The 21,757-nt window shown below is 37.9% G+C and overlaps 1 protein-coding gene across 10 annotated transcripts in view; it reads left to right on the top strand.

Moving 5' to 3' along the window:
- Positions 1–21,757, top strand: part of BTRC (beta-transducin repeat containing E3 ubiquitin protein ligase) — a 185,743-nt gene that overhangs the window by 152,133 nt on the left and 11,853 nt on the right. For all 10 annotated transcript variants that reach the window (XM_076009832.1, XM_076009836.1, XM_012769203.2 and 7 more), the window contains 7 exons: positions 4,080–4,176; positions 4,836–4,973; positions 5,420–5,538; positions 7,212–7,461; positions 8,652–8,770; positions 9,951–10,061; positions 12,287–12,365. In XM_076009832.1, coding sequence (XP_075865947.1) covers positions 4,080–4,176; positions 4,836–4,973; positions 5,420–5,538; positions 7,212–7,461; positions 8,652–8,770; positions 9,951–10,061; positions 12,287–12,365 — 913 coding nt within the window. The remainder of the gene's footprint in view (positions 1–4,079; positions 4,177–4,835; positions 4,974–5,419; positions 5,539–7,211; positions 7,462–8,651; positions 8,771–9,950; positions 10,062–12,286; positions 12,366–21,757) is intronic.

Raw genomic sequence — 21,757 nt, 5'->3', positions numbered from 1 at the left:
ATTGTATAAATAAAAGAAGGTTAGAATATTGTTATTTCTTCTCAAATATGTTTTTTATTCTCACTTATTTCACTATTTGAAAAATAAAAATCTTATCTTTCATACTTTGGAAGTAAATTATTTAATGGTATAACAAAGCAAATAAGAATACAGTTATATGACATTCAGAGTCTATCATTTTGCCAAGAGTACCAGGATAAGCCTTTGAAATAGCTATAGACAACTGCTTACATGGGGAAATTTTAGGGCAGCTAGGGAAGACTTCTGAGGATTCCTCAGAAAAAAGAAAAACGGTCCTCCAGATTAATTCCTGACCTGAAACTTCGGTAATGGAGATTCATTCCCTTAGCTATAAAAGTTTTCTTCCCTATTAAAATCCACTATGTTCCCTGTAAATGACAAGAAACCTTCCTCAGACACTGGGCATTTACTAAGTCCTTTTTTAAAAGGCTGAGAGAAGAGGAAGTAAGTGGCAGTTCTTGGCAGATAGATGTGAAAATTGCCAAAGGTAAAATAGGCTCCACAATTTTGCTTAGGGTTGTCACGAAACAACTAGATCTGTTATGTTAGTTACAAAGAAAAAAATAAGATCATTGACAAGATAGCTTTTGGGCCTTTTAACACACTGACTGCCACACTAGAAAAAAAATTTTTTTTCCTTGGGGGCCGCAGTGTTTTATTAGAAAAATAGAATAAAAACTTTCGACCAGGCGTGGTTGTTCACGCCTATAATCCTAGCACTCTGGGAGGCCAACGTAAGAGGATAGAGATAGGAGGATCTCTAGAGGTCAAGAATTCGAGATCAGCCTGAGCAAGAGTGAGACATCATCTCTACTAAAAATAGAAAAATGAGCCAGGTGTGGTGGCACATGCCTGCAGTCCCAGCTACTTGGGAAGCTGAGGCATGAGGATCACTTGAGCCCAGGAATTTGAGGTTGCTATGAGCTAGGCTAACACCACAGCACTCTAGCCCAGGCGAGAGAGCAAGACTCTGTCTCAAAAAAAAAAGAATAAAATTTTTGAAAACAAAATGATGCTTTCTAATTTAATGAAAATTTTGTTATTTTTAATTTTTTGTGTGCATGAATTATATGCAACATGAAAAGTAGTTCTCGTAGCTCCCAGGGTGAAGAGACTTGTGAGTTACATATGCTTCACAAAGCCCAGGACTCAAAACTAATGTGAGTTAAATGCAACTCACAAGGCAGTTAATGTGTTAAAAGAGTATGTGACGGTATACCTGGGAAATAATCCAGGGTCCAGTACTGATTACCTCTCTCTCCTCTATCTCTTCAAGCACAGATACCCATTCCTGCTCTTTTGAATATTCTTTAGAGTTCTGACTATAGTCCGCTGTCTTTGGCCACATTTGTCCTCATAACTTGATATACTTCATGAAAATAGAAATACTCATCCATTCCATGTAGACCTCCTCCAGTATTCCCCTCATTTTCTTATTGCTGCTTCAATTTTTACATTTTGCCTTTCTTCCTGTGTCAGTTGTCCTCCCTTGCTTTGAAAAAAAATTAATTTGTGATCAGTTTCTCTTCTTTCAAGTTGTCTTACCAAGCCTATTAAGTCAGTAATGTCTGTTATACCTTTTCCCATTTGCTATCTTTGAAAGTTTCTTCCATTTCTTTCAACCAAAAGTAAGTAAATAAATATAGTTTTCTAACAAAAGCTTTGGGTCTCTAAGATTTAACTTCCACTTTGTTGTTATTTTTTATATCTAGATGGATTTGACAGTCTAGGACATGAACTCCGTCATTTTCTTTCTTGACTAATTCTGAAAAATGCTCTCTCTGCTCAGTAGTGGTAACTCTTTCAATAAAAGACCACTTGGGAAAAGTCCATTTTCTTAATCAGCAGATCACATTTTATGACAACATTCTGAATTTAATATTTAACATTTATCACATACTCACATTCTTACAGGTACTAGGCATTTCACATAGAAGTGGTCCCTGTTGTCAACGAGTTTCCATCATGAAAAGTTTTGACTTAAAACGTAAATACAGACTGAGAAGCCAGTTTTCAACACCTATCCACTCCTTTTTCTAGCACCTTTGATTTGAAGAAATACAGATATTTTACCAAGACATAACAAATGCATTTAAATAGAAAACAAGCTCAAAAGTTTGTATGAGTTCTCTTTCCTTAGGAGATAGAGATAGTATCATTGCATATGAAGAAAATCCTGGAGTGCCTGTATAAAATTGCCAGAGATTAAAAAGAAGACAGGAATCTCAGTTATGGTGGGCATTGAGAAACAGTAAAGTAGTTAAGAGTGTGGGCTCAGGAGTCAAACCTAAAATCTTTGCATTCAAAATCTATTATTTGCCTGCAAAGTGTTTATAGAATAAGATTGTTCAGAGAAGTGTACCTTTAATCCTGGATGATTTTATAATGTATCTTGTTTGCCCTTTTCCTTATGCTGGTATATTACGTTTTATTAGGCCACTTTTTTTTTTTTTTTTTTTTGAGACAGAGTCTCGCTTTGTTGTCCAGGCTAGAGTGAGTGCCGTGGCGTCAGCCTAGCTCACAGCAACCTCAAACTCCTGGGCTCGAGTGATCCTCCTGCCTCAGCCTCCCGAGTAGCTGGGACTACAGGCATGCGCCACCATGCCCAGCTAATTTTTTATATATATATCAGTTGGCCAATTAATTTCTTTCTATTTATAGTAGAGATGGGGTCTCGCTCTTGCTCAGGCTGGTTTTGAACTCCTGACCTTGAGCAATCCGCCCACCTCGGCCTCCCAAGAGCTAGGATTACAGGCGTGAGCCACAGCGCCCGGCCTATTAGGCCACTTTTTAAAAACTATTACTTTTGCTTCTCCATTGCAGAATTTTCTTTTCTGTATTAACATGGAAGTTAGAGCCAAAGCCTTCCTGATAGGAAATTTTCTCAACTAATCTTCAAGGTGTATAATAGGGAGAGGGCAGGGGAGAAGAGCTCCTGGAGACATTGAACAATTAATTATATTGTAATGGAGCTATAGAGGGAGGAGTGGATGACTGGCCCAGAGAAAACATGATTTCTCTGGTGCCAGGATTACACTCAGAGGCATTTCTGCCTATCTCCACTTTGCAAGGCACAGTGCCAGTGAGAACAGCAGTTAGTACACCCATAGTGGGGTTTACTAGCTTCCACACCGTGTTTGGTGGGTTCTTAACTTCAGGATGAGGAATTAAATTTTTTGCCCAGCAGGAAGTGATTGCCATTTACTGATTTTTTTTGTAACAAAGATCTAGCTTGGGATATGAGTATTCCAGAGATGTGCTGTCATAAGGAAGGAGATACTAACAAATGTTGCTCACTGGAATCAGAAAAAGCAGTAAAATGCATATATGTACGTACATAGCCAGGAACACACCTGTGAAAGTCAATTTCATGACTTAGATTTGACAGCACAGTGCTGTTAGGTATTTTTTTCATCTTCTTCCCTACCTGCTGCTGGACACTCCTGTGATCCCTTTGTTTTCTGTGGAAATTAACTGAATTGTTCCTTTCAAATCGTAGCTGCACTGATCACCAGCAGCCTGGGTGACTGAGCAACCTTATCCCACACAAAGACCTAGAAAAAGTGATCTCTGTGACAGAGGCATTGCTGCTGCCCACCATGCAGGGCTCCACTGACATAGCTTTTCTTAGTGAAACAAAGTGACACTGGAGCATGTGCTAGTTGAAAGTAATAGTTACTGTTACAAAGAAAATTTTCAAATTGTGAGGCCAGTGATTCTATACAGAAATCTAATAGACCAGTAGGTGAATTCTGATTGTAAATATTCCATTTATCTGTTGATGTTATAATATTCTTAAAGGCCTGATATTCTGATTCTACATTAGAAATAATCGTGTTTTACCCAAAAGCAAATCAATGTTGATAGAATTACTTAGAGTCCAGAAAGTTACTCCTTGACATGAGACTCCTAAAATTAGGCGTAAGTTCACACTTCCCCAGGCTAGTTATGGAGATTCTATGGAATGTTAACTGTGAAAATATTTGAAGAAATGTGAAGCTCCTTGTAAATTTATAATATTATGATTTTCATTTGGGAAATATTTGTTATTTTTATAGGGGACAGTATTTATTCAAAAACAAACCTCCTGATGGGAATGCTCCTCCCAACTCTTTTTATAGAGCACTTTATCCTAAAATTATACAAGACATTGAGGTAAGAATCTATGTATTTGGGGATATTTGCCAAATGGTAGAGAATTATCAACATTCCTTAGTCACAGTATTGTTAGGGCAAACCCATTAAGGTTTATTTATGTGGGTTAAAAATCTCTTTACATGTGAGTAGGGTGAGTAAAATATAATAACTTGCTAGGCAAAATTTTTAAAGCTTTTAAAAATTGTTTACTGATAGATAAATAGATGAAAATAGATGAGGGAAAATGATACTCTCATATAATAGTTGTGAGACTGTTCAATTTGTACTCATAAGCTGATATTTCAGTATTTTCTGAATTTAGTCTCCATAGAAGTTCATGGGTAGAAACATATAAAAGAAGAACACTGAGCACATAACCTCACATAGTTCAAAGCTGGCCCTCTCTTACTGAGTAGTCTCCTTCCACCAGATTTATTATTTAATTGATTGAGTTATATGTAGAAAAAAGGTCTAGAAAATAAATCTTTACTTATCTTGCTAATGGAAAAATGTTTTATAAATTTAAATAGTAGCTTTTTGAAGCCATAATTTTAGTTTGCCTTAAGTTTTATATCTCCCATAGAGTGAGGCATTGAGCCATTGGTTGCTATTAAAGTCAGAGAAGAGTTTGGTTCTGGTCCTTTCGTAATTACTGCCTCTTTACCATTCCTTCTCAGACAATAGAATCTAATTGGAGATGTGGAAGACATAGTTTACAAAGAATCCACTGCCGAAGTGAAACAAGCAAAGGAGTTTACTGTTTACAGTATGATGATCAGAAAATAGTAAGCGGCCTTAGAGACAACACAATCAAGGTGAGGTTTCTTCAGTTTCGGGAGGGTAGGTACCACACTCATCATGCAATCCAAATCATAAACTCTAAGCATTTTTTCTAGAAAGTAAGCGAAAATTTTAGATTGTTTTCAGTCCCAAAAAGCCAAAATCATTTCCTTAAAGGACAGACATCTGCTTCCCCCAAAAGAGTTAAATTGTCTTCTTGAAGTGCACTGAATGGGCTTATTACTCTTTTGGCCTTCACATAATTATAGGCTACCCCTGTTCCGTAATGAAAAGGATAAAGTTTGCATTAGGACTGAGACCATACATATATAAGTGCTTAGCTATACTCACAGAGAAGAATGCATTCCACACTACGCTAGGCTGTGATTCTTTTGGTGGAATCAAACACATAATAGGGCCAACAAGTCTCCACAGCACTCCATTATCACGGTGATCAAAAGGATCTTGTTTGCCATCCTAGATCTGGGATAAAAGCACATTGGAATGCAAGCGAATTCTCACAGGCCACACGGGTTCTGTCCTGTGTCTCCAGTATGATGAGAGGGTGATCATAACTGGATCATCGGATTCCACGGTCAGGTAGAAAATTTCAAATGTTCTTTTGAACTCTGAAATGTCAGCTCTGCTCTATTCTTTGTCATAGATAGTAATTTTATATATATCAGCATGAATACAGTTCTGAAACTAAAAAAGAATAAACCATCAGGCCGCCCCTGCCAACACCCATCTTTTGTGTCAATCTAGAACGAGAAAACTTGATTTAGGAATGATCGCAGTAGATTTACATTTTTGTGCATTTAAGATTCTATTTTTATTTGGAGAATTGTCCATTATAGAAAGTTTTCTTATCTTTATGGTAAACCATGCATTATTTACAAAAACCACCTCACAGGGGAATGACATGAATGCCATGAAGCCTTCTTTTCAGGAGGTTATAACTATAGCACAGGCCTCCTTTAAAATGTGTACAGGTGAACAGTGCTCTCTCTTTGCCAGCCCCTCCTCTGCCATCCCTGCAGTTTTTAATTGTGATCTTCACTCAGGGAGGGGCCTTCAATTTCCAGAGGCATCGGTGATTTGATGACACAGCCATTATGCTGCTGGAGTCCGGGAAGCTTGAGTTCTGGGAACCAGCCGTGCTGCTGGAAACCTCTGTTAGGAATTTTGCCTTAAGCTAAAGGATTTAGCAAACATAATGCATCAAAAGTAACTTTAAAAAAAAGAAACCTAGAAGAAAAGCAGTTAACTGCATTGTTAGATTCTCTAAAGTTAAATGTTTACCATTCCAAGTTATCCTCTGTGAATAGGAAAGGCTGTTCCTATTTTTTGTCTTATGACTTAAAGGCATAGCAAACTCAGTCTTTGTAGTTATCGATATTTAACATTTATTGGTGCTTGTGGAGTGCCTTATGGAAGCTGAAACATTGTAGATGCTAACATCATTTATAGGGTAAGGGAGGAAATGATTTTCTAAAAAGGAGGGCTAAACTGAGAAAAGGGAATAAAATGTTTTTAAACCCAAAGTAGATACCCAAAAATAGAGTAATCAAAGTAAAGCATATCATCACACAAAATTCTCAAGTTATCCAAGTGTCCCACACTCTTCTGAGAATCCCATGTTTATAGTGGGAGGGCTTTTCTTGACCCCAAACTCCTTCAAAGCACTGAAATGGGGAGTTGGACTTAGATCTGGGTAATCTTGGCCTTTGACCTGTGTAATGAACCCTAAAATCCAGGGTAATCAACTCAAATTCACATTACTGCTTGTGTGGCAGAAGCATCTTGGCCTCTGTCAGTTCTGATTCCTGAGAGCTGTTGATGGGGTGGGCACTAATGCTGCTGATATTAATCAGATTTCCCACTTAAACTGTATCTTATTAATGGTATCAATTTAAATGTCAGAAGTTCTATAATCTTCATGTCTGGGCCAAATTATTAAGTGATGATGGCCGCTGCCTCATCCCTACCCTCCACACCTTGCCCTCATTTCAAGCCGTGTGTCTTAATGATTTCACATTGGCAGCATCTCCTCTCCTTCCTTTTCCCACTCTCCCAATGCAGACCCTTTCTCATCTACCACTTCCCCATGGTCCATCAGTACTCTCTACCTTAGCTACACCTCAATGATGTAAAAGAAGAGTAAAGTTATAATCCTTCCCATGAAAATATGGACAGTGGCGGAGAGCATGATGTTCAAAAACGGGTAACAAATTATAGTTGAATGCCATCTAAATCTCAGATATTCCTTGCAGAGTGTGGGATGTAAATACAGGTGAAATGCTGAACACACTGATTCACCATTGTGAAGCAGTTCTGCACTTGCGTTTCAATAATGGCATGATGGTGACCTGCTCCAAAGACCGTTCCATTGCTGTGTGGGATATGGCCTCCCCAACAGACATTACTCTCCGGAGGGTGCTGGTCGGACACCGAGCTGCTGTCAATGTTGTAGACTTTGATGACAAGTACATAGTTTCTGCATCTGGGGATCGAACTATAAAGGTAATAAGGCATTTTTCAGTAAGTCCCCAACTTAGAATAGGGGAGTTCATATGAAGATTTAATCAAGGGCAATTTCATATTTTGTTTTGTTTTCTTTTGTTTTTTGAGACAGAGTCTCACTCTGTTGCCCCGGCTAGAGTGCTGTGGCATCAGCTTAGCTCACAGCAACCTCAAACCCCTGGGCTCAAGTGATCCTACTGCCTTAGCCTCCCAAGTAGCTGGGACTACAGGCACGCACCACCATTCCTGGCTAATTTTTTCTATATATATTTTATTTTAGTTGGCCAATTAATTTCTTTCTATTTTTAGTAGAGAAGGGGTCTCGTTCTTGCTCAGGCTGGTCTCGAACTCCTGACCTCGATCGATCCGCCCGCCTCGGCCTCCCAGAGTGCTAGGATTACAGGCGTGAGCCACCACGCCCGGACCAATTTCATATTTAAACATCACTGTAGAATAAGAAAATGTAGGCCAGGCACGTTGGCTCACGCCTGTAATCCTAGCACTCTGGGAGGCCGAGGCGGGCGGATCGATGGAGGTCAGGCGTTCGAGACCAGCCTGAGCAAGAACGAGACCCCTTCTCTACTAAAAATAGAAAGAAATTAATTGGCCAACTAAAAACATACAGAAAAAATTAGCCAGACATGGTGGTGCATGCCTGTAGTCCCAGCTACTTGGGAGGCTGAGGCAGAAGGATCACTTGAGCCCAGGAGTTTGAGGTTGCTTTGAGCTAGGCTGATGCCACTGCACTCTAGCTCAGGCAACAGAGTGAGACTCTGTCTCAAAAAAAAAAAAAAAAAGAAAAGAAAATATTTAATTCAGAGACTAGTCTATGGGTAAAACAGTTACAAATGAGACAAGTTGTACGACAATTTTGACTAGGTATTTTATTCCTATAAATAATGGTGAGTGCGAGAAGAGCAGGGGTAAACTTAGGTTCAAGAAAGTATATCTAGAAGACCAAACTAACCCCGTAAGAGTAAACCAATTTTAGGAATTCTCATATCATAGCAGCCAACTACAAATTAGCCCTATATTATCATGAATTAAAATTCATGTCTTTATTTGTTTGAGAAGTTGACTTCCCCCTAATGATTCAGTCCTGTATTCTGCTTCCACAAGACTACCATTGCCATAGATTTTTATCAGGATAAGCACCAAAATCAATTCCTCGATACCACTCTCTGTTTCAGGTATGGAACACAAGCACTTGTGAATTTGTGAGGACCTTAAATGGACACAAACGAGGCATTGCCTGTTTGCAATACAGAGACAGGCTGGTAGTGAGTGGCTCTTCTGACAACACTATCAGGTGAGCACCAGGTGCCCTTTCCTAGAAAGGATGGTTATTATACTCTAATTCGTTATTTGTGCACAGATCGTACCAACCTTCAGCTGTGTTATGTTTATAATCATCTGTTTTTCCTTTCTGTAACTTATTACAGGTTAAAAGTTTGCCCCAAGCAAAGATGCATAAAACAAAGACTTTTGCTAATGTCTTTCCTTCCTATTATAGTTTTATCACCAGCTAGACTTATTTCAGAGGTACTGCTTGAATAAGGAAGTGAGCAAGTAAGATAGGTAGATGAAAGTTAAAGGCCCTTTAATTTCTCCTGTCTATAAGTTTAAAAGTGCCAATAAATAGCTAAAGGCCTCTTCTCTTTGGCACTGTTTTTAAGAAAAGAAAAAAGATTTGTTTTCCTACTAGAAATTGTACAGTTTTATCTTAGCATTACATAATTGGCCAGAGAGTAACCTGTCTTTGAAATTATGAAGATTTCACAGTTGAAGTATTTTTTGGTGTTTTCCCTTCACAAGGATGAATGACACAGATAAGATTAGAATTTGGAAGATTTATCCATCCTCTCCCTTCCTTCACTGAAGTACCAAGAGGATGAAGAGGCCATTAGAACAACAAACAGAGCTACTGTTATGTCTAAGGAAATTATCCTTCCTATAAGTCACTTGGATTGGCCTGAAAGCATACAATTTTTTAAATTAGAACACAAAAGTTTTTGAGAACTGACTTTGTATTTCCATTGTATGAGAAAGACTTTCCTGGATAGTGGGCGAAAGCAGAGTGTCTCAGTGACAGAGATGCTTTGTGAGGGCAGGAGTCACCAACATTCTGGATCTCATTTGGAGTGGTGATTTCAGGAAGCATACTTTCTTGGCTTCTTTGTTTCCTTCTCAGAGAACTGTGTGCATAGAATTCATCCTTTTTATGTTTGGGAGAACCTGGTTACAGAATTATGTAAAACATTGTGCTTTGAAAATACATATTACATTTGAACTTAAACCATATACATTTTTCTGCCTGAGTTATATGGCAGAAAGGAAATAAATTACATTGAAAGCAATACATTTTTGAATGGGTGGTGATTGATTTTACTTTTGTGGATTTGTAAAAGATGTATGAGGTATATTATTATACCATTCCAGGCTTTGAAAAGAATACATGAAAATTCACTTGACTCAATTTTCTTTTCCAGATTATGGGACATAGAATGTGGTGCATGTTTGCGAGTGTTAGAAGGCCATGAGGAATTGGTGCGTTGTATTCGATTTGATAACAAGAGGATAGTCAGTGGGGCCTATGATGGGTGAGTTTGCCAACAGAGTTTTTAAAAAGTCCACATCTTTTTTTTTTCCAAAATACTAAGGGGGGGTACAAATGTTTTTGTCGCACGGATAGCTTTTATAATGCTTTAGTCAGGGCTATAAAAAAATCCACATCTTGGCTGGGTGCGGTGGCTCACGTGTGTAATCCTAGCACTCTGGGAGGCCAAGGCGGGTGGATTGCTCGAGGTCAGGAGTTCAAAACCAGCCTGAGCAAGAGCGAGACCCCGTCTCTACTATAAATAGAAATTAATTGGCCAACTAATATTATATAGAAAAAATTAGCCGGGCATGGTGGCGCATGCTTGTAGTCCCAGCTACTTGGGAGGCTGAGGCAGAAGGATTGCTTGAACCCAGGAGTTTGAGGTTGCTGTGAGCTAGGCTGACGCCACGGCACTCACTCTAGCCTGGGCAACAAAGTGAGACTCTGTCTCAAAAAAAACAAAAAAAAATATCCACATCTTTATCCCACCTGGTTTATGATGTTAATCATAACCTTTCTTTGTCTCTAAAAGCTTTTAGATTTTATAGAAAGTACCTGATCCAAGGCTGGGCGTGCTGGCTCATGCTTGTAATCATAGCACTCTGGGAGGCCGAGGCAGGCAGATTGCTCAAGGTCAGGAGTTCGAAGCCAGCCTGAGCAAGAGTGAGACCCCATCTCTACTAAAAAAATAGAAAGAAATTAATTGGCAACTAAAATATATAGGGAAAATTAGCTGGGCATGGTGGCACATGCCTGTAGTCCCAGCTACTCGGGAGGCTGAGGCAGGAGGATCGCTTGAGCCCAGGAGTTTGAGGTTGCTGTGAGCTAGGCTGATGCCACGGTACTCTAGCCCAGGCAACAGAGCAAGACTCTGTCTCAAAAAAAAAAGAAAAGAAAGTACCTGATCCAATATTCCTCTCTCTAATCCACCTCTCCTTTGTTTACTCTTTTCTAAAATATTCTTCCCAACCATTTTATTGTACTTGTTTGTGCATGATTTTCTTTAATATTTTAGTTATTTGGTTATATATTTGTCTGCTTTGCCCTATAAAGCAAAGAACCAGACAATCCGGTATAACAAGATATGCATGAAAAATGGTAACTTATTAACAAAATAGAAACACTAGAGGGCAGTATTTTGGGGGCTTAGTGTGGTAGGGTCTTGAATTTTGATCTCTGAGTAATTTCTAGAAGTATAGCTCTCTTGTCATCACTTCTGCTAACATTTCATTTAGAATGAGTTCAGTCATCTTGATTTTCTTCTAATTTTAGTTGTCGTGGAATCCATTCATGTTATTAATATATCATTGTGTCCAACAATGCTAAGCACAGAATAAATGCATACAAAAGTATATTCATTTATGAAGGACTCTTTATCATTACTTCTTGTCAGAGTACTTGATTTGGGAGGTGAGGGGTAGACAGCTACAGTTCAAATATTGGCAGTTTTTAAATATCAGAAACTACTTAAAACATTATCTTAGTTCACAAGCTGGCTATACTAACACATTAAGCCAACTCAAGCAGCACGAAATGTAGCCAACTCACTTCCTATGCTTCAAGTCAGCCATCATTGTCATACCCTTGGGAAATTGTTCAGGGTATGATGACATGTTCCCACTGGGTCAAGGCTATATTTTCTCATTGCCTTGGCTTTGATCTGTACCTACCTTTCTTAGGATTTGTCTGTTATATACCTTGAGGAAACCTGGCCTATTTTTTGAAAGGGCTAGACTATTCTTTAAATCAAAATATGAGGATTCGCTTATATAAATTCCAGTGCTCTTAAATGGACCCCAGTCCTCTGGTACATGTGACCTGGGCCATTCTTAGAACTGACCAGAAAGAGGGTGCCTCAGAGTTAATAGATTTCTAGGTCTAAGTAATTTCTTATCAGTAAGAGGTCTGCATACGATCTCCTCTTGATCCCAGAGTATGGTATAACTTTACCACTACTATCTTCAATTTGGTTAAAGCTAACCTGTTTCTCGTTTTTAGGTTAATCACGTACATTTTCCCATGTTAAGACCAATAACCTCTACCCAAGAATGAATGCAAGAACCAAGTCTACAAAACAAAAAAGTTTATATATATTCCTGTGAGCTGGATTTATCGTATAAACTGTATTCGCCATCCATATTTATTGCCATGACTTTTTGCTATTCTTCCCTGTGTTCTCTTAATTTTACTTTTAACTGAGATTTTTGTCCCCTTTTTGATTTTTAGAAAAATTAAAGTGTGGGATCTTGTGGCTGCTTTGGACCCTCGTGCTCCTGCAGGGACACTCTGTCTACGGACCCTTGTGGTAAGAGCCTTGTTGTTCAGAGGAGTTCCCAGAGTATGTAGGGGAAGAAATTAAATGTTGATGTGCTGTGGGATATAGGTTTGGATTTAGTAGTTAAAACTTCACAAAACCTTCTACTAAGTGAAAAAGCAACCAATACATGACAATAAAATATGTTTATATAATGCCTTTCATCCAAAAGTGCTTTAGAGACTATATGTGGAGAGGAATGTGGCAGCTGTTTAACAGCTGCACGGCAACCCTGCACAACAGTTTAGTACAGAAAGTGAATAAGAATTCCGTATCCACCAGAAACAGCAGGAGGTACTAAGGGAGTGAGAATATAATTATTCAAGTTGGAACCTGTCCAAAATCTAAGGACCTGCACACCTGTGCCTTCAAATAGTGGCCTAGGAATTTGCATGAACCCCCTGGTCAACCCCTTAGTTCTGCATCCTATTCAAGGGCTGATGCCTCCAGCAACTTGAATGCCATATTTTTTATTCCCCATACACCACCTTGTCTGAACCATTTGACACTTGGGGAAAGAAGTGATTCAAAAGGAGGAATGTCACCTTCAAAAGCACTAAATTGTTTATTTTCTTGTTAGCCAAGAGCCCAGATTGGTACATGCTGCTTTGATTAGAAGATTAGATGGGATACCAGGGTAGACAGAATCTTTTGCACAACTCAGGGAAAAGATGAAGCATTTGAAGCCCATTTGGAATCCTTACTCTGAACATTTAGGCAGTCTTGGCTCTGGAGAAGAGAAAGGGGTACATTTCCTGTTTTCCTCATTAGATTTAGAGCTCACGTTTTGGCCAGACGTACTGGTTCACACTTGTAATCCTACCACTTTGGGAGGCTGTAGCAAGAAGATTGCTTGAGGCCAGGAGCTTGAGACCAGCCTGAATAAGAGTGAGACCCTATTGTTATGAAATATAGAAAATTAGCCGGGCGTGGTGGCACACACCTGTAGTCCCAGCTATTTGGGAGGCTGAGGCAGGAGGATCGCTTGAGCCCAGGAGTTTGAAGTTGCTGTGAGCTAGGCTGACACCACAGCATTCTAGCCCAGGCAACAGAGTGAGACTGTCTCAAAAAAAAAAGAAAGAAAATTAAAAAGATACGTGTGAAACATGCAGGTAAAGTAAGTCTGTTGCTTTTTCTATATATTTTTAGTTGGCCAATTAATTACTTTCTATTTTTAGTAGAGACGGGGTCTCACTCTTGCTCAGGCTGGTTTCCAACTCCTGACCTTGAGCGATCCTCCCGCCTCGGCCTCCCAGAGTGCTAGGATTACAGGCGTGAGCCACCACGCCTGGCCAAACACACATATCTTTTTAAATGTGTACTTTATCTTTTTTCCCAAGAGGCAGGGTCTTGCCATGTTGCCCAGACTGGAGTGCAGTGGCTGTTCGTAGGTGCAATTGTAGCACATTGAAGCCTCAAACCCCTAGTCTTAAGCAGTCCTTCCGCCTTAGCTTCCCAAATAGCTGGGACGATATGTGTGTACCGCCCAGCCAAAAATGTGTACTTTCATTCGTTTGTAATTAGGCCAACTAAATCTGGTTTTTGAGGTTTAATTATCTTCCATGAAACTGGTCCCTAGTCCCAAAAAGGTTGGGGACCATTGATGATAAGTCATATAGTATGTAGTCTTTTGTATTTGGTTGTTTTTTGTGTTTTTTTTTTCACTTCCTTTGAGATTCGTCCATATTGTTATATGTACAAATACTTTCTCAGTTTTTATTGCTAAATAGTATTCCATTGTGTGGATAAACCAGCTTGTTTATTCATGAACCAGTTTAAAGACATTTGGAATGTTTCCAGTTTTTGTTGATTCTGAGTAAAGTCCATGAAAACATTCCAGTATGGGCTCTTCTGTGTACATATTGTTTTCATTTCTTTTGGGTAGATATCTAGGAGTGTGATTTCTGGATCCTAAGATAAGTATATGTTAAACACGTTGACTGGCACGTGAGTTGTATTTAACTCAAGCTAGTTTTTAGCCCAGGGCCTCATGAAGCACAACCCTGCAGTTGGTTCATGAAAATCTTGATGTTCTTATTGTTATAATTAATATTGACAATTTAATTCTAAAAATGTGGATTGTGTTGTATATAATCACACACAAAAACAATAAGAAATAACAAATTAGAAAGGATCTTTTTGTTTTAATAAAACACCATGGCCCCAGGGAAAAATTTTTTTCTAGTGTGTCAGTCAATGTGTTAAATTTAAAAACAACTGCCAAGCTATTTCCCAAAGTGGCATTATGGGATTCTACAAATGTAAAGCATTTTGCATTTTCACTAACAATGTATAAGAGTTCCATTTTTCCTTATCCTTGCCAGCAATTGGTATTGTCAATATATTTTTTAATTACAACCATTTGAGTGTGTGTGTAGTGATATCTCATTGTAGTTTTAATTTGCATTTCTATTGTAGCCAATTATGTTGCATATACTTTTGTATGTTATCCTTCTTTTATGAAGTGAGTGTTCAGATCTTGTGACCATTTTATTTATTAGTTTTCTAAAATAGATTTATTGAGGTATAATTGGCATACAGTAAATTGGACATATTGAAATTGTACCAAGTTATAAATTTTGACAGTTGTATATCCTAGCGAAATCATAGATGATAAAGATATTCCCTTCTCATTCCATCCTGTCCTGCCCCAATCTCGAGGTAACCATTGATCTGCTACCTGTCAACACTGATGAGTTTGCATTTTCTAGAGTTTTATAAAAATGGAATCATACAATATGTACTTTTTTGTCTGTCTCTTTTCACTAAGTATAATTATTTTGAGATTCAGCCATGTTGTTGATGTGCATTAACAGTTCATTTCTTTTTAAAAATTGCTGAGTAGTGGCTGGGCGCTGTGGCTCACAGGCCTGTAATCCTAGCTCTTGGGAGGCCGAGGCGGGCGGATTGCTCAAGGTCAGGAGTTCAAAACCAGCCTGAGCAAGAGCGAGACCCCGTCTCTACTATAAATAGAAAGAAATTAATTGGCCAACTGATATATATATAAAAAATTAGCCGGGCATGGTGGCGCATGCCTGTAGTCCCAGCTACTCGGGAGGCTGAGGCAGAAGGATCACTCGAGCCCAGGAGTTTGAGGTTGCTGTGAGCTAGGCTGACGCCACGGCACTCACTCTAGCCTGGACAACAAAGCGAGACTCTGTCTCAAAAAAAAAAAAAAAAAAATTGCTGAGTAGTATTCCATTGTATGGTTATACCACAATTTATTTATCCATTTGCCAGTTGATGAACATTTGGGTTGTTTCACATTTTTTTCTATTACAAATACAATTTCTATAAACATTTATGTACAAGTCTTGGGATGAACAAATGCTTTTATTTCTCCAGGGTAAATGCCTAGGAGCAGGATGACTAGATTATATGGTATATGGTGAGCATATGTTTAATATTTTTAGAAACTCCCAGACTGTTTTCCGAAGTGGTGGTACCATTTTACATTACAGTATAATAATGTGTGAGAGTTCCAGTTATTCCATATCCTCACCAATACTGAGCACAGTCTTTTCAATTTATTCATTCTAATAAATATGGTACCAATAGTAGTACTTCCATGTGGTTTTAATTTGTGTATCCCTAATGATTAATAATGTTGAGCATCTATTCATGTGCTTATTTGCCATTTGTGTATATATAATTTTTTTTGATAGAAAAATTCTTTAATTGAAACAAATTTACACATTGACACTTATGGCTTAACTAGAATAAATCTGTTCAAGTTAAAACTGTAGTAAGGACCAAATAGATAATGACTGGCATATGGGGGGGGGGTTTCTATCAAAACAATGGGTCCTAGTCCCACTGTGGGACCTCTCGAAAGCAAAAATCCAATTATTGAAATAATTCAAATTTTTACTCTATAGATGAAAACAATTATCCTAGAGGTCAAACCATGCAGTGTTACACACAAAGTATTATTTTCCCATACTCATACAGTTTCAAAACATAAGAAGTATCCTTTTCTATCAAAAACCACCAAATGACCCAATATTTAAAATATCTTAGAAATATTATACTTTAGTAAATATACCCTTAAATTTTTTGTTAACATTGGTTTCACCCTGATTTAGTCTATATACATCAATATATAGACTATCTCAAAGTACTAAGCTGGAGCAACTAATGTTGTATGATATAGAAATGAAAATAAAAATTCTCCTCAATATAGCCATGTTTTCAAATAGGTTAGTTTCCTTATATAGCATTTACTTATATTTACTGCATAAGCATCACAGATTGACTTTTTTCCAATTAAAAAAATACTTATGACTTCCTTAATGAGTATTAAGAAAACTTAGAAATGAGACATTTCTCAAAAATAGGCATATTTATAGTTTTCAGTTTTAGTTACTAATACCTGTAAAAGATCTTAGATGATTGAACCCTAAAGCCAGATTAATTCCTATATATACCCAGTCTGTTCTCTGCAGGGAAGTCATATGACTTCCCTGAATTCCTAGCCACAAAAGTAAATTACCTTCAAAAGTTAACATGAGTTTTACATGTTAATACCTCATAGAATTGTCAATTCAACATCATATGATATATATATTTTGCTGAAGTATCTGTTTAAATGTTTTGCTCATTTTTAATTGAGTGGTTTTCTTATTATTAAGTTGAAATTCTTATACATATTCTGGATTGTAAGTCTTTTATTACTGCAGTCCCCAGCTCCTGGACTGTGGACTAGTACTGGTCTGCGGCCTGTTAGGGACCCCGTTGCAGAGCTCCATCACCCCACCTCCTGGAAAAATTGTCTTCCATGAAACCAGTCCCTTGTGCCAAAAAGATTGGGGACCGGTACAGTTTATTGGATATGTGATTTGCAACTATTTTCTCCCAGTCCATGGCTTGTTTCTTCATTTTCTTAAAAATGTTCTTTCAAAAGCAGTTCTTAATTTTAAGTCCATTGTATCAGCTTTTTCTGCTATGGCTTGTGTTATTTGCTATTATATCTTTAAAAATCTTTGACTAATCCAGAGTCACAAAGATTTGCCATGTGTTTTCTTCTAGAAGCTTTATAGTTTTGTGTTTACATTTTGGTATATATGGTCTGTTCTGAGTTCATTTTTCTATATGGTACAAGGTATAGATTAAAAGGTTTTTTTGCTGTTTTTTGGATTTTTTGCTTATGGATATCCAGTTGTTCCGGTACCATTTGTTCAAGAAACTATCCTTTCTCCTAGAAATTGCCTTTGCAGCTTTATCAAAAATGAATCAACCATATGTGTATAAGTCTACTTCTAAACTCTATTCTGTTCCATTGATCTCTTTGTCTCTCTTGATGCCAATACCATTCTATCTTGATTATTGCAGCTTTTTAGTAACTGTTGAAGTCAAGTAGTGTGAGTTCTTCACCTTTGTCTCTGTCAAAGTTTTTTGAGTCCTTTGAATTTTCATGTGAATTTAAAAAATCAGTTTGCCAATTTCAACCCAAAGAAAGTCTGCTGGGATTTTTACAGGAATTTTGTTGACTATAGATCAATTTGAAGAGCACTGATTTCCCCAAAATATTGAGTGTTTGAATATAGTAGTCTCTCCATTAGTTTAGGTCTTTTTATATTTCTCAGCAATGTTGTAGCTTTCAGTGTGAAGGTCTTGCATGTCTTTTGTCAGATTTATCCCTAAGTGTTTCATATTTTTTATGCTACTGGAATTGGTATTTTTAAGCCTCAATTTCTGATTGTTCATTGCAAATATGTAGAAATACACTTTTACTTCTTTCCCAATCTGTGTATCTTTTATTTCTCTTTCTTGTTTTATTGCTCTGGCTAGGACCTCCAGTACAATGTTAAAAAGTAATTGGTAAGAGTGAATGTTCTTTTTTTGTCCATGATCTTGGGCAAAAGGCATTCAGTCTGTCACCATTTTATGTGAGTGTGTGTGTGTGTGTGTGTGTGTGTGTGTGTGTGTGTGTGTATTAGATGTATGTCAGCTATAGGTTTTTCATAGATACTCATTATCAGGGGGTTGGAAGTTCCTTTCTTTGAGTGTTTTTATTAGAAATCAGTGCAACGCTTTATTTGCACTCATTTAGATTATCATATGGTTTTTCACTTTGATTCTGTTAATTAGTGCATTACATTGATTTTTTAGTGTTAAACCCTTTGCATTGCTGGCATAAACCCTAGTTCATGGTGTATAATCCTTTTTTTTTTTTTTTTTTTTTTTTTTTTTTTTTTTTGAGACAGAGTCTCGCTTTGTTGTCCAGGCTAGAGTGAGTGCCATGGCGTCAGCCTAGCTCACAGCAACCTCAAACTCCTGGGCTCAAGCAATCCTACTGCCTCAGCCTCCCGAGTAGCTGGGACTACAGGCATGCGCCACTATGCCCAAGTAATTTTTTCTATATATATCAGTTGGCCAATTAATTTCTTTCTATTTATGGTAAAGACGGGGTCTTGCTCTTGCTCAGGCTGGTTTTGAACTCCTGAGCTCGAGCAATCCACCTGCCTCGGCCTCCCAGAGTGCTAGGATTACAGGCGTGAGCCACTGCGCCCGGCCTATAATCCTTTTTATATGTTGTTAAATTCACTTTGTGATTATCTGTGTAAGGATTTATATCTATGTTCATGAGGGTACTGGTTTGTTGCTTTATTTTCTTATGTCTCTGGTTGACTATCCTGGTGATGTTGGCCTTTTAAAATTATTTTGAAAGTGTTCCTTCCTCTATTTGCTGAAAGAGTTTGCATATAAGATATGATATTATCTTCTTTAAATGTTTGATAATATTCACCAATGAAATGTTTGGGTCTGGAGTTTTCTTTGTGTAATTGAATTTAATACAAATTCAATTTATTTAATAGATACGGTACTGTTCAGATTTAATGTTTCTTCAGCAGTCAGTTTGTTTTGTTTTGTTTTTGAGACATGGTCTTGCTCTGTTGCCCTGGCTTGATGCAATGGTGTCATCATAGCTCACTGCAATCTCAAACTGCTGGGCGCAAGTGATACTCCTGCCTCAACTTCCCAATTAGCTTGGACTACAGGCACTCACCAAGACACCTGACTAATTTTTCTATTTTTAGTAGAGATGGGGTCTTGTTCTTACTCAGGCTGGTCTCAAACTCCTGAGCTCAAGCCATCTTCCCACCTTGGCCTCCCAGAGTGCTAGGATTATAGGTATGAGCCACAGTGCCCAGCCTAGAGCCCATTTTACTTCATCTTTCAAGCACAATTTGGCCATTTCATCTAAGTTATCAACTTTATTGAAATAAAGTTATTAATCATATTCCCTTATTTTCATTTTAATGTCTATAGAATCCGAGTCATGTTTCCTTTTTCTTTTTAATTGATTTTTCTTCTTTTTCTAGCTTCTTAAAGTGGAAACTTAGATCAATGATTTTGGATCCTTCCTTCCTTCCTTCCTTCCTTCCTTCCTTCCTTCCTTCCTTCCTTCCTTCCTTCCTTCCCTTCCTTCCCTTCCTTCCCTTCCTTCCCTTCCTTCCCTTCCTTCCTTCCTTTCCCCTTTCCTTTCTCCTTTCCTTTCCTTTCCTTTCCTTTCCTTTCCTTTCCTTTCCTTTCTCTTTTTTTTTTTTTTTTTTTTTTTGAGTCAGAGTCTATCTCACTCTTTTGCCCAGGCTAGAGTGCCATGGTGTCAGCCTAGGCTCAAGCAATCCTTCTACCTCAACCTCCCAAGTAGCTGGGACCACAGGCATGTACCACCATGCCCGGCTATTTTTTCTATATATTTTTAGTTGGCCAATTAATTTCTTTCTATTTTTAGTAGAGACAGGGTCTCAGCTCTTGCTCAGGCTGGTTTCAATCTCCTAACCTTGAGTGATCTGCCCGCCTCGGCCTCCCAGAGTGCTAGGATTACAGGCATGAGCCACCGCTCCTGGCCTGACCTTTCTTTTTAGTATGAACAGTTGAAGCTATAAATGTGGTTACAGATAATTTTCATCCCAAAAAATGTCAATTAAGTTAAATTGGTTTGCAATGTTCAGGTGTTCTGTATGCTTAGTGACTTTCTATTAGTTTCTATTAGTTTGAGATAGGGTCCCAGGCTGGTCTCAAACTCTGAGGCTCAAGGGATCCTCCTGCCTCAGCCACCCAAGTAGTTGAGATTACAGGTAGATGCCACCATGCCTAACATGATTTTCTATTTGCTTTACCAATTATTGAGAGGAATTTTGATGTGTCCCACTATAATTCTAAATTTGTGTATTTCTCCTTTCAGTTCTAACAGCTTTTACTTCATGTATTTTTCAGCAGCTTTATTGGGTTCATGCACTCTTAGGATAATTATGTCTTAGTGATGTACTGACCTTTTCAACATGAAATGTCTCTCTTTAATTTTTATAGTATTCTTTGGGGAATAAAAACTTTGACATTATATATAAAATCTCCTTTTTATGATTAGTGTTTTATGGTATATTTTATTATATTCTTTTACTGTTTGCATACCTGTGTCTTTATATTTAAAATGAATTTCTCAGGCCGGGCACGGTGGCTCACGCCTATAATCCTAGCACTTTGGGAGGCCAAGGCGGGCGGATTGCTCAAGGGCAGGAGTTCGAAACCAGCTGAGCAAGACCGAGACCCCATCTCTACTATAAATAGAAAGAAATTAATTGGCCAACTAATATATATAGAAAAAATAAGCCGGGCATGGTGGCACATGCCTGTAGTCCCAGCTACTCAGGAGGCTGAGGCAGCAGGAATTCTTGAGCCCAGGAGTTTGAGGTTGCTGTGAGCTAGGCTGACGCCACAGCACTCACTCTAGCCTGGGCAACAAAGCGAGACTCTGTCTCAAAAAAAAATAATAATAAATGAATTTCTCATAGTCAACAAATAGTTGGGCCTTGTTTTCTTTATCTAGTCTGACCATCTCTGCCTTTAATTGGCATGTTTGGACCATTCACATTTAATGTAATTTTGATGTGACTATGTTTAAATTTATCATGATGCTATTTATTTTCTATTATTCCCTTTGTTCTCTTCTCCCCTCCCCTATTTTCCTGGTCTTTGTTAGGAGTTCAGTTTATCTCTATTTTTGGGTTATTAGTTATATCTCTCTATTTTGTGGGGGTGTGATATAAGCTTTACAACATGTATCTTTATTATAGTCTACTATCAAGTAATATCACATCACTTTGTGTATGACATAACAAATTTCAAGCACTATACTTCCATTTCTCCCTTTCCCATCCTTTGTGCTATTGTTATAGATTTTACTTCTACATATATTATAATCTCTATAATATTGTTATTTTTGCTTTAAACAATCAACTATCTTTTAAAGAAATTTTTAAATGGAAAAAAAGATTAGTTTATTTTTATGCATGCATTTACCTTTTCTATTGCTCTCCATTCCTTTGTATAAATCCATGTTTCCATTGGATATCATTTGCTCTGAACTTACTTTAATA

This window comes from Microcebus murinus, chromosome 14, assembly GCF_040939455.1.
Source record: "Microcebus murinus isolate Inina chromosome 14, M.murinus_Inina_mat1.0, whole genome shotgun sequence".
NCBI lineage: Eukaryota > Metazoa > Chordata > Mammalia > Primates > Cheirogaleidae > Microcebus > Microcebus murinus.
The sequence above is the reverse complement of the archived record's forward strand: the minus strand, read 5'-3'. Positions and strand labels throughout refer to the sequence as shown.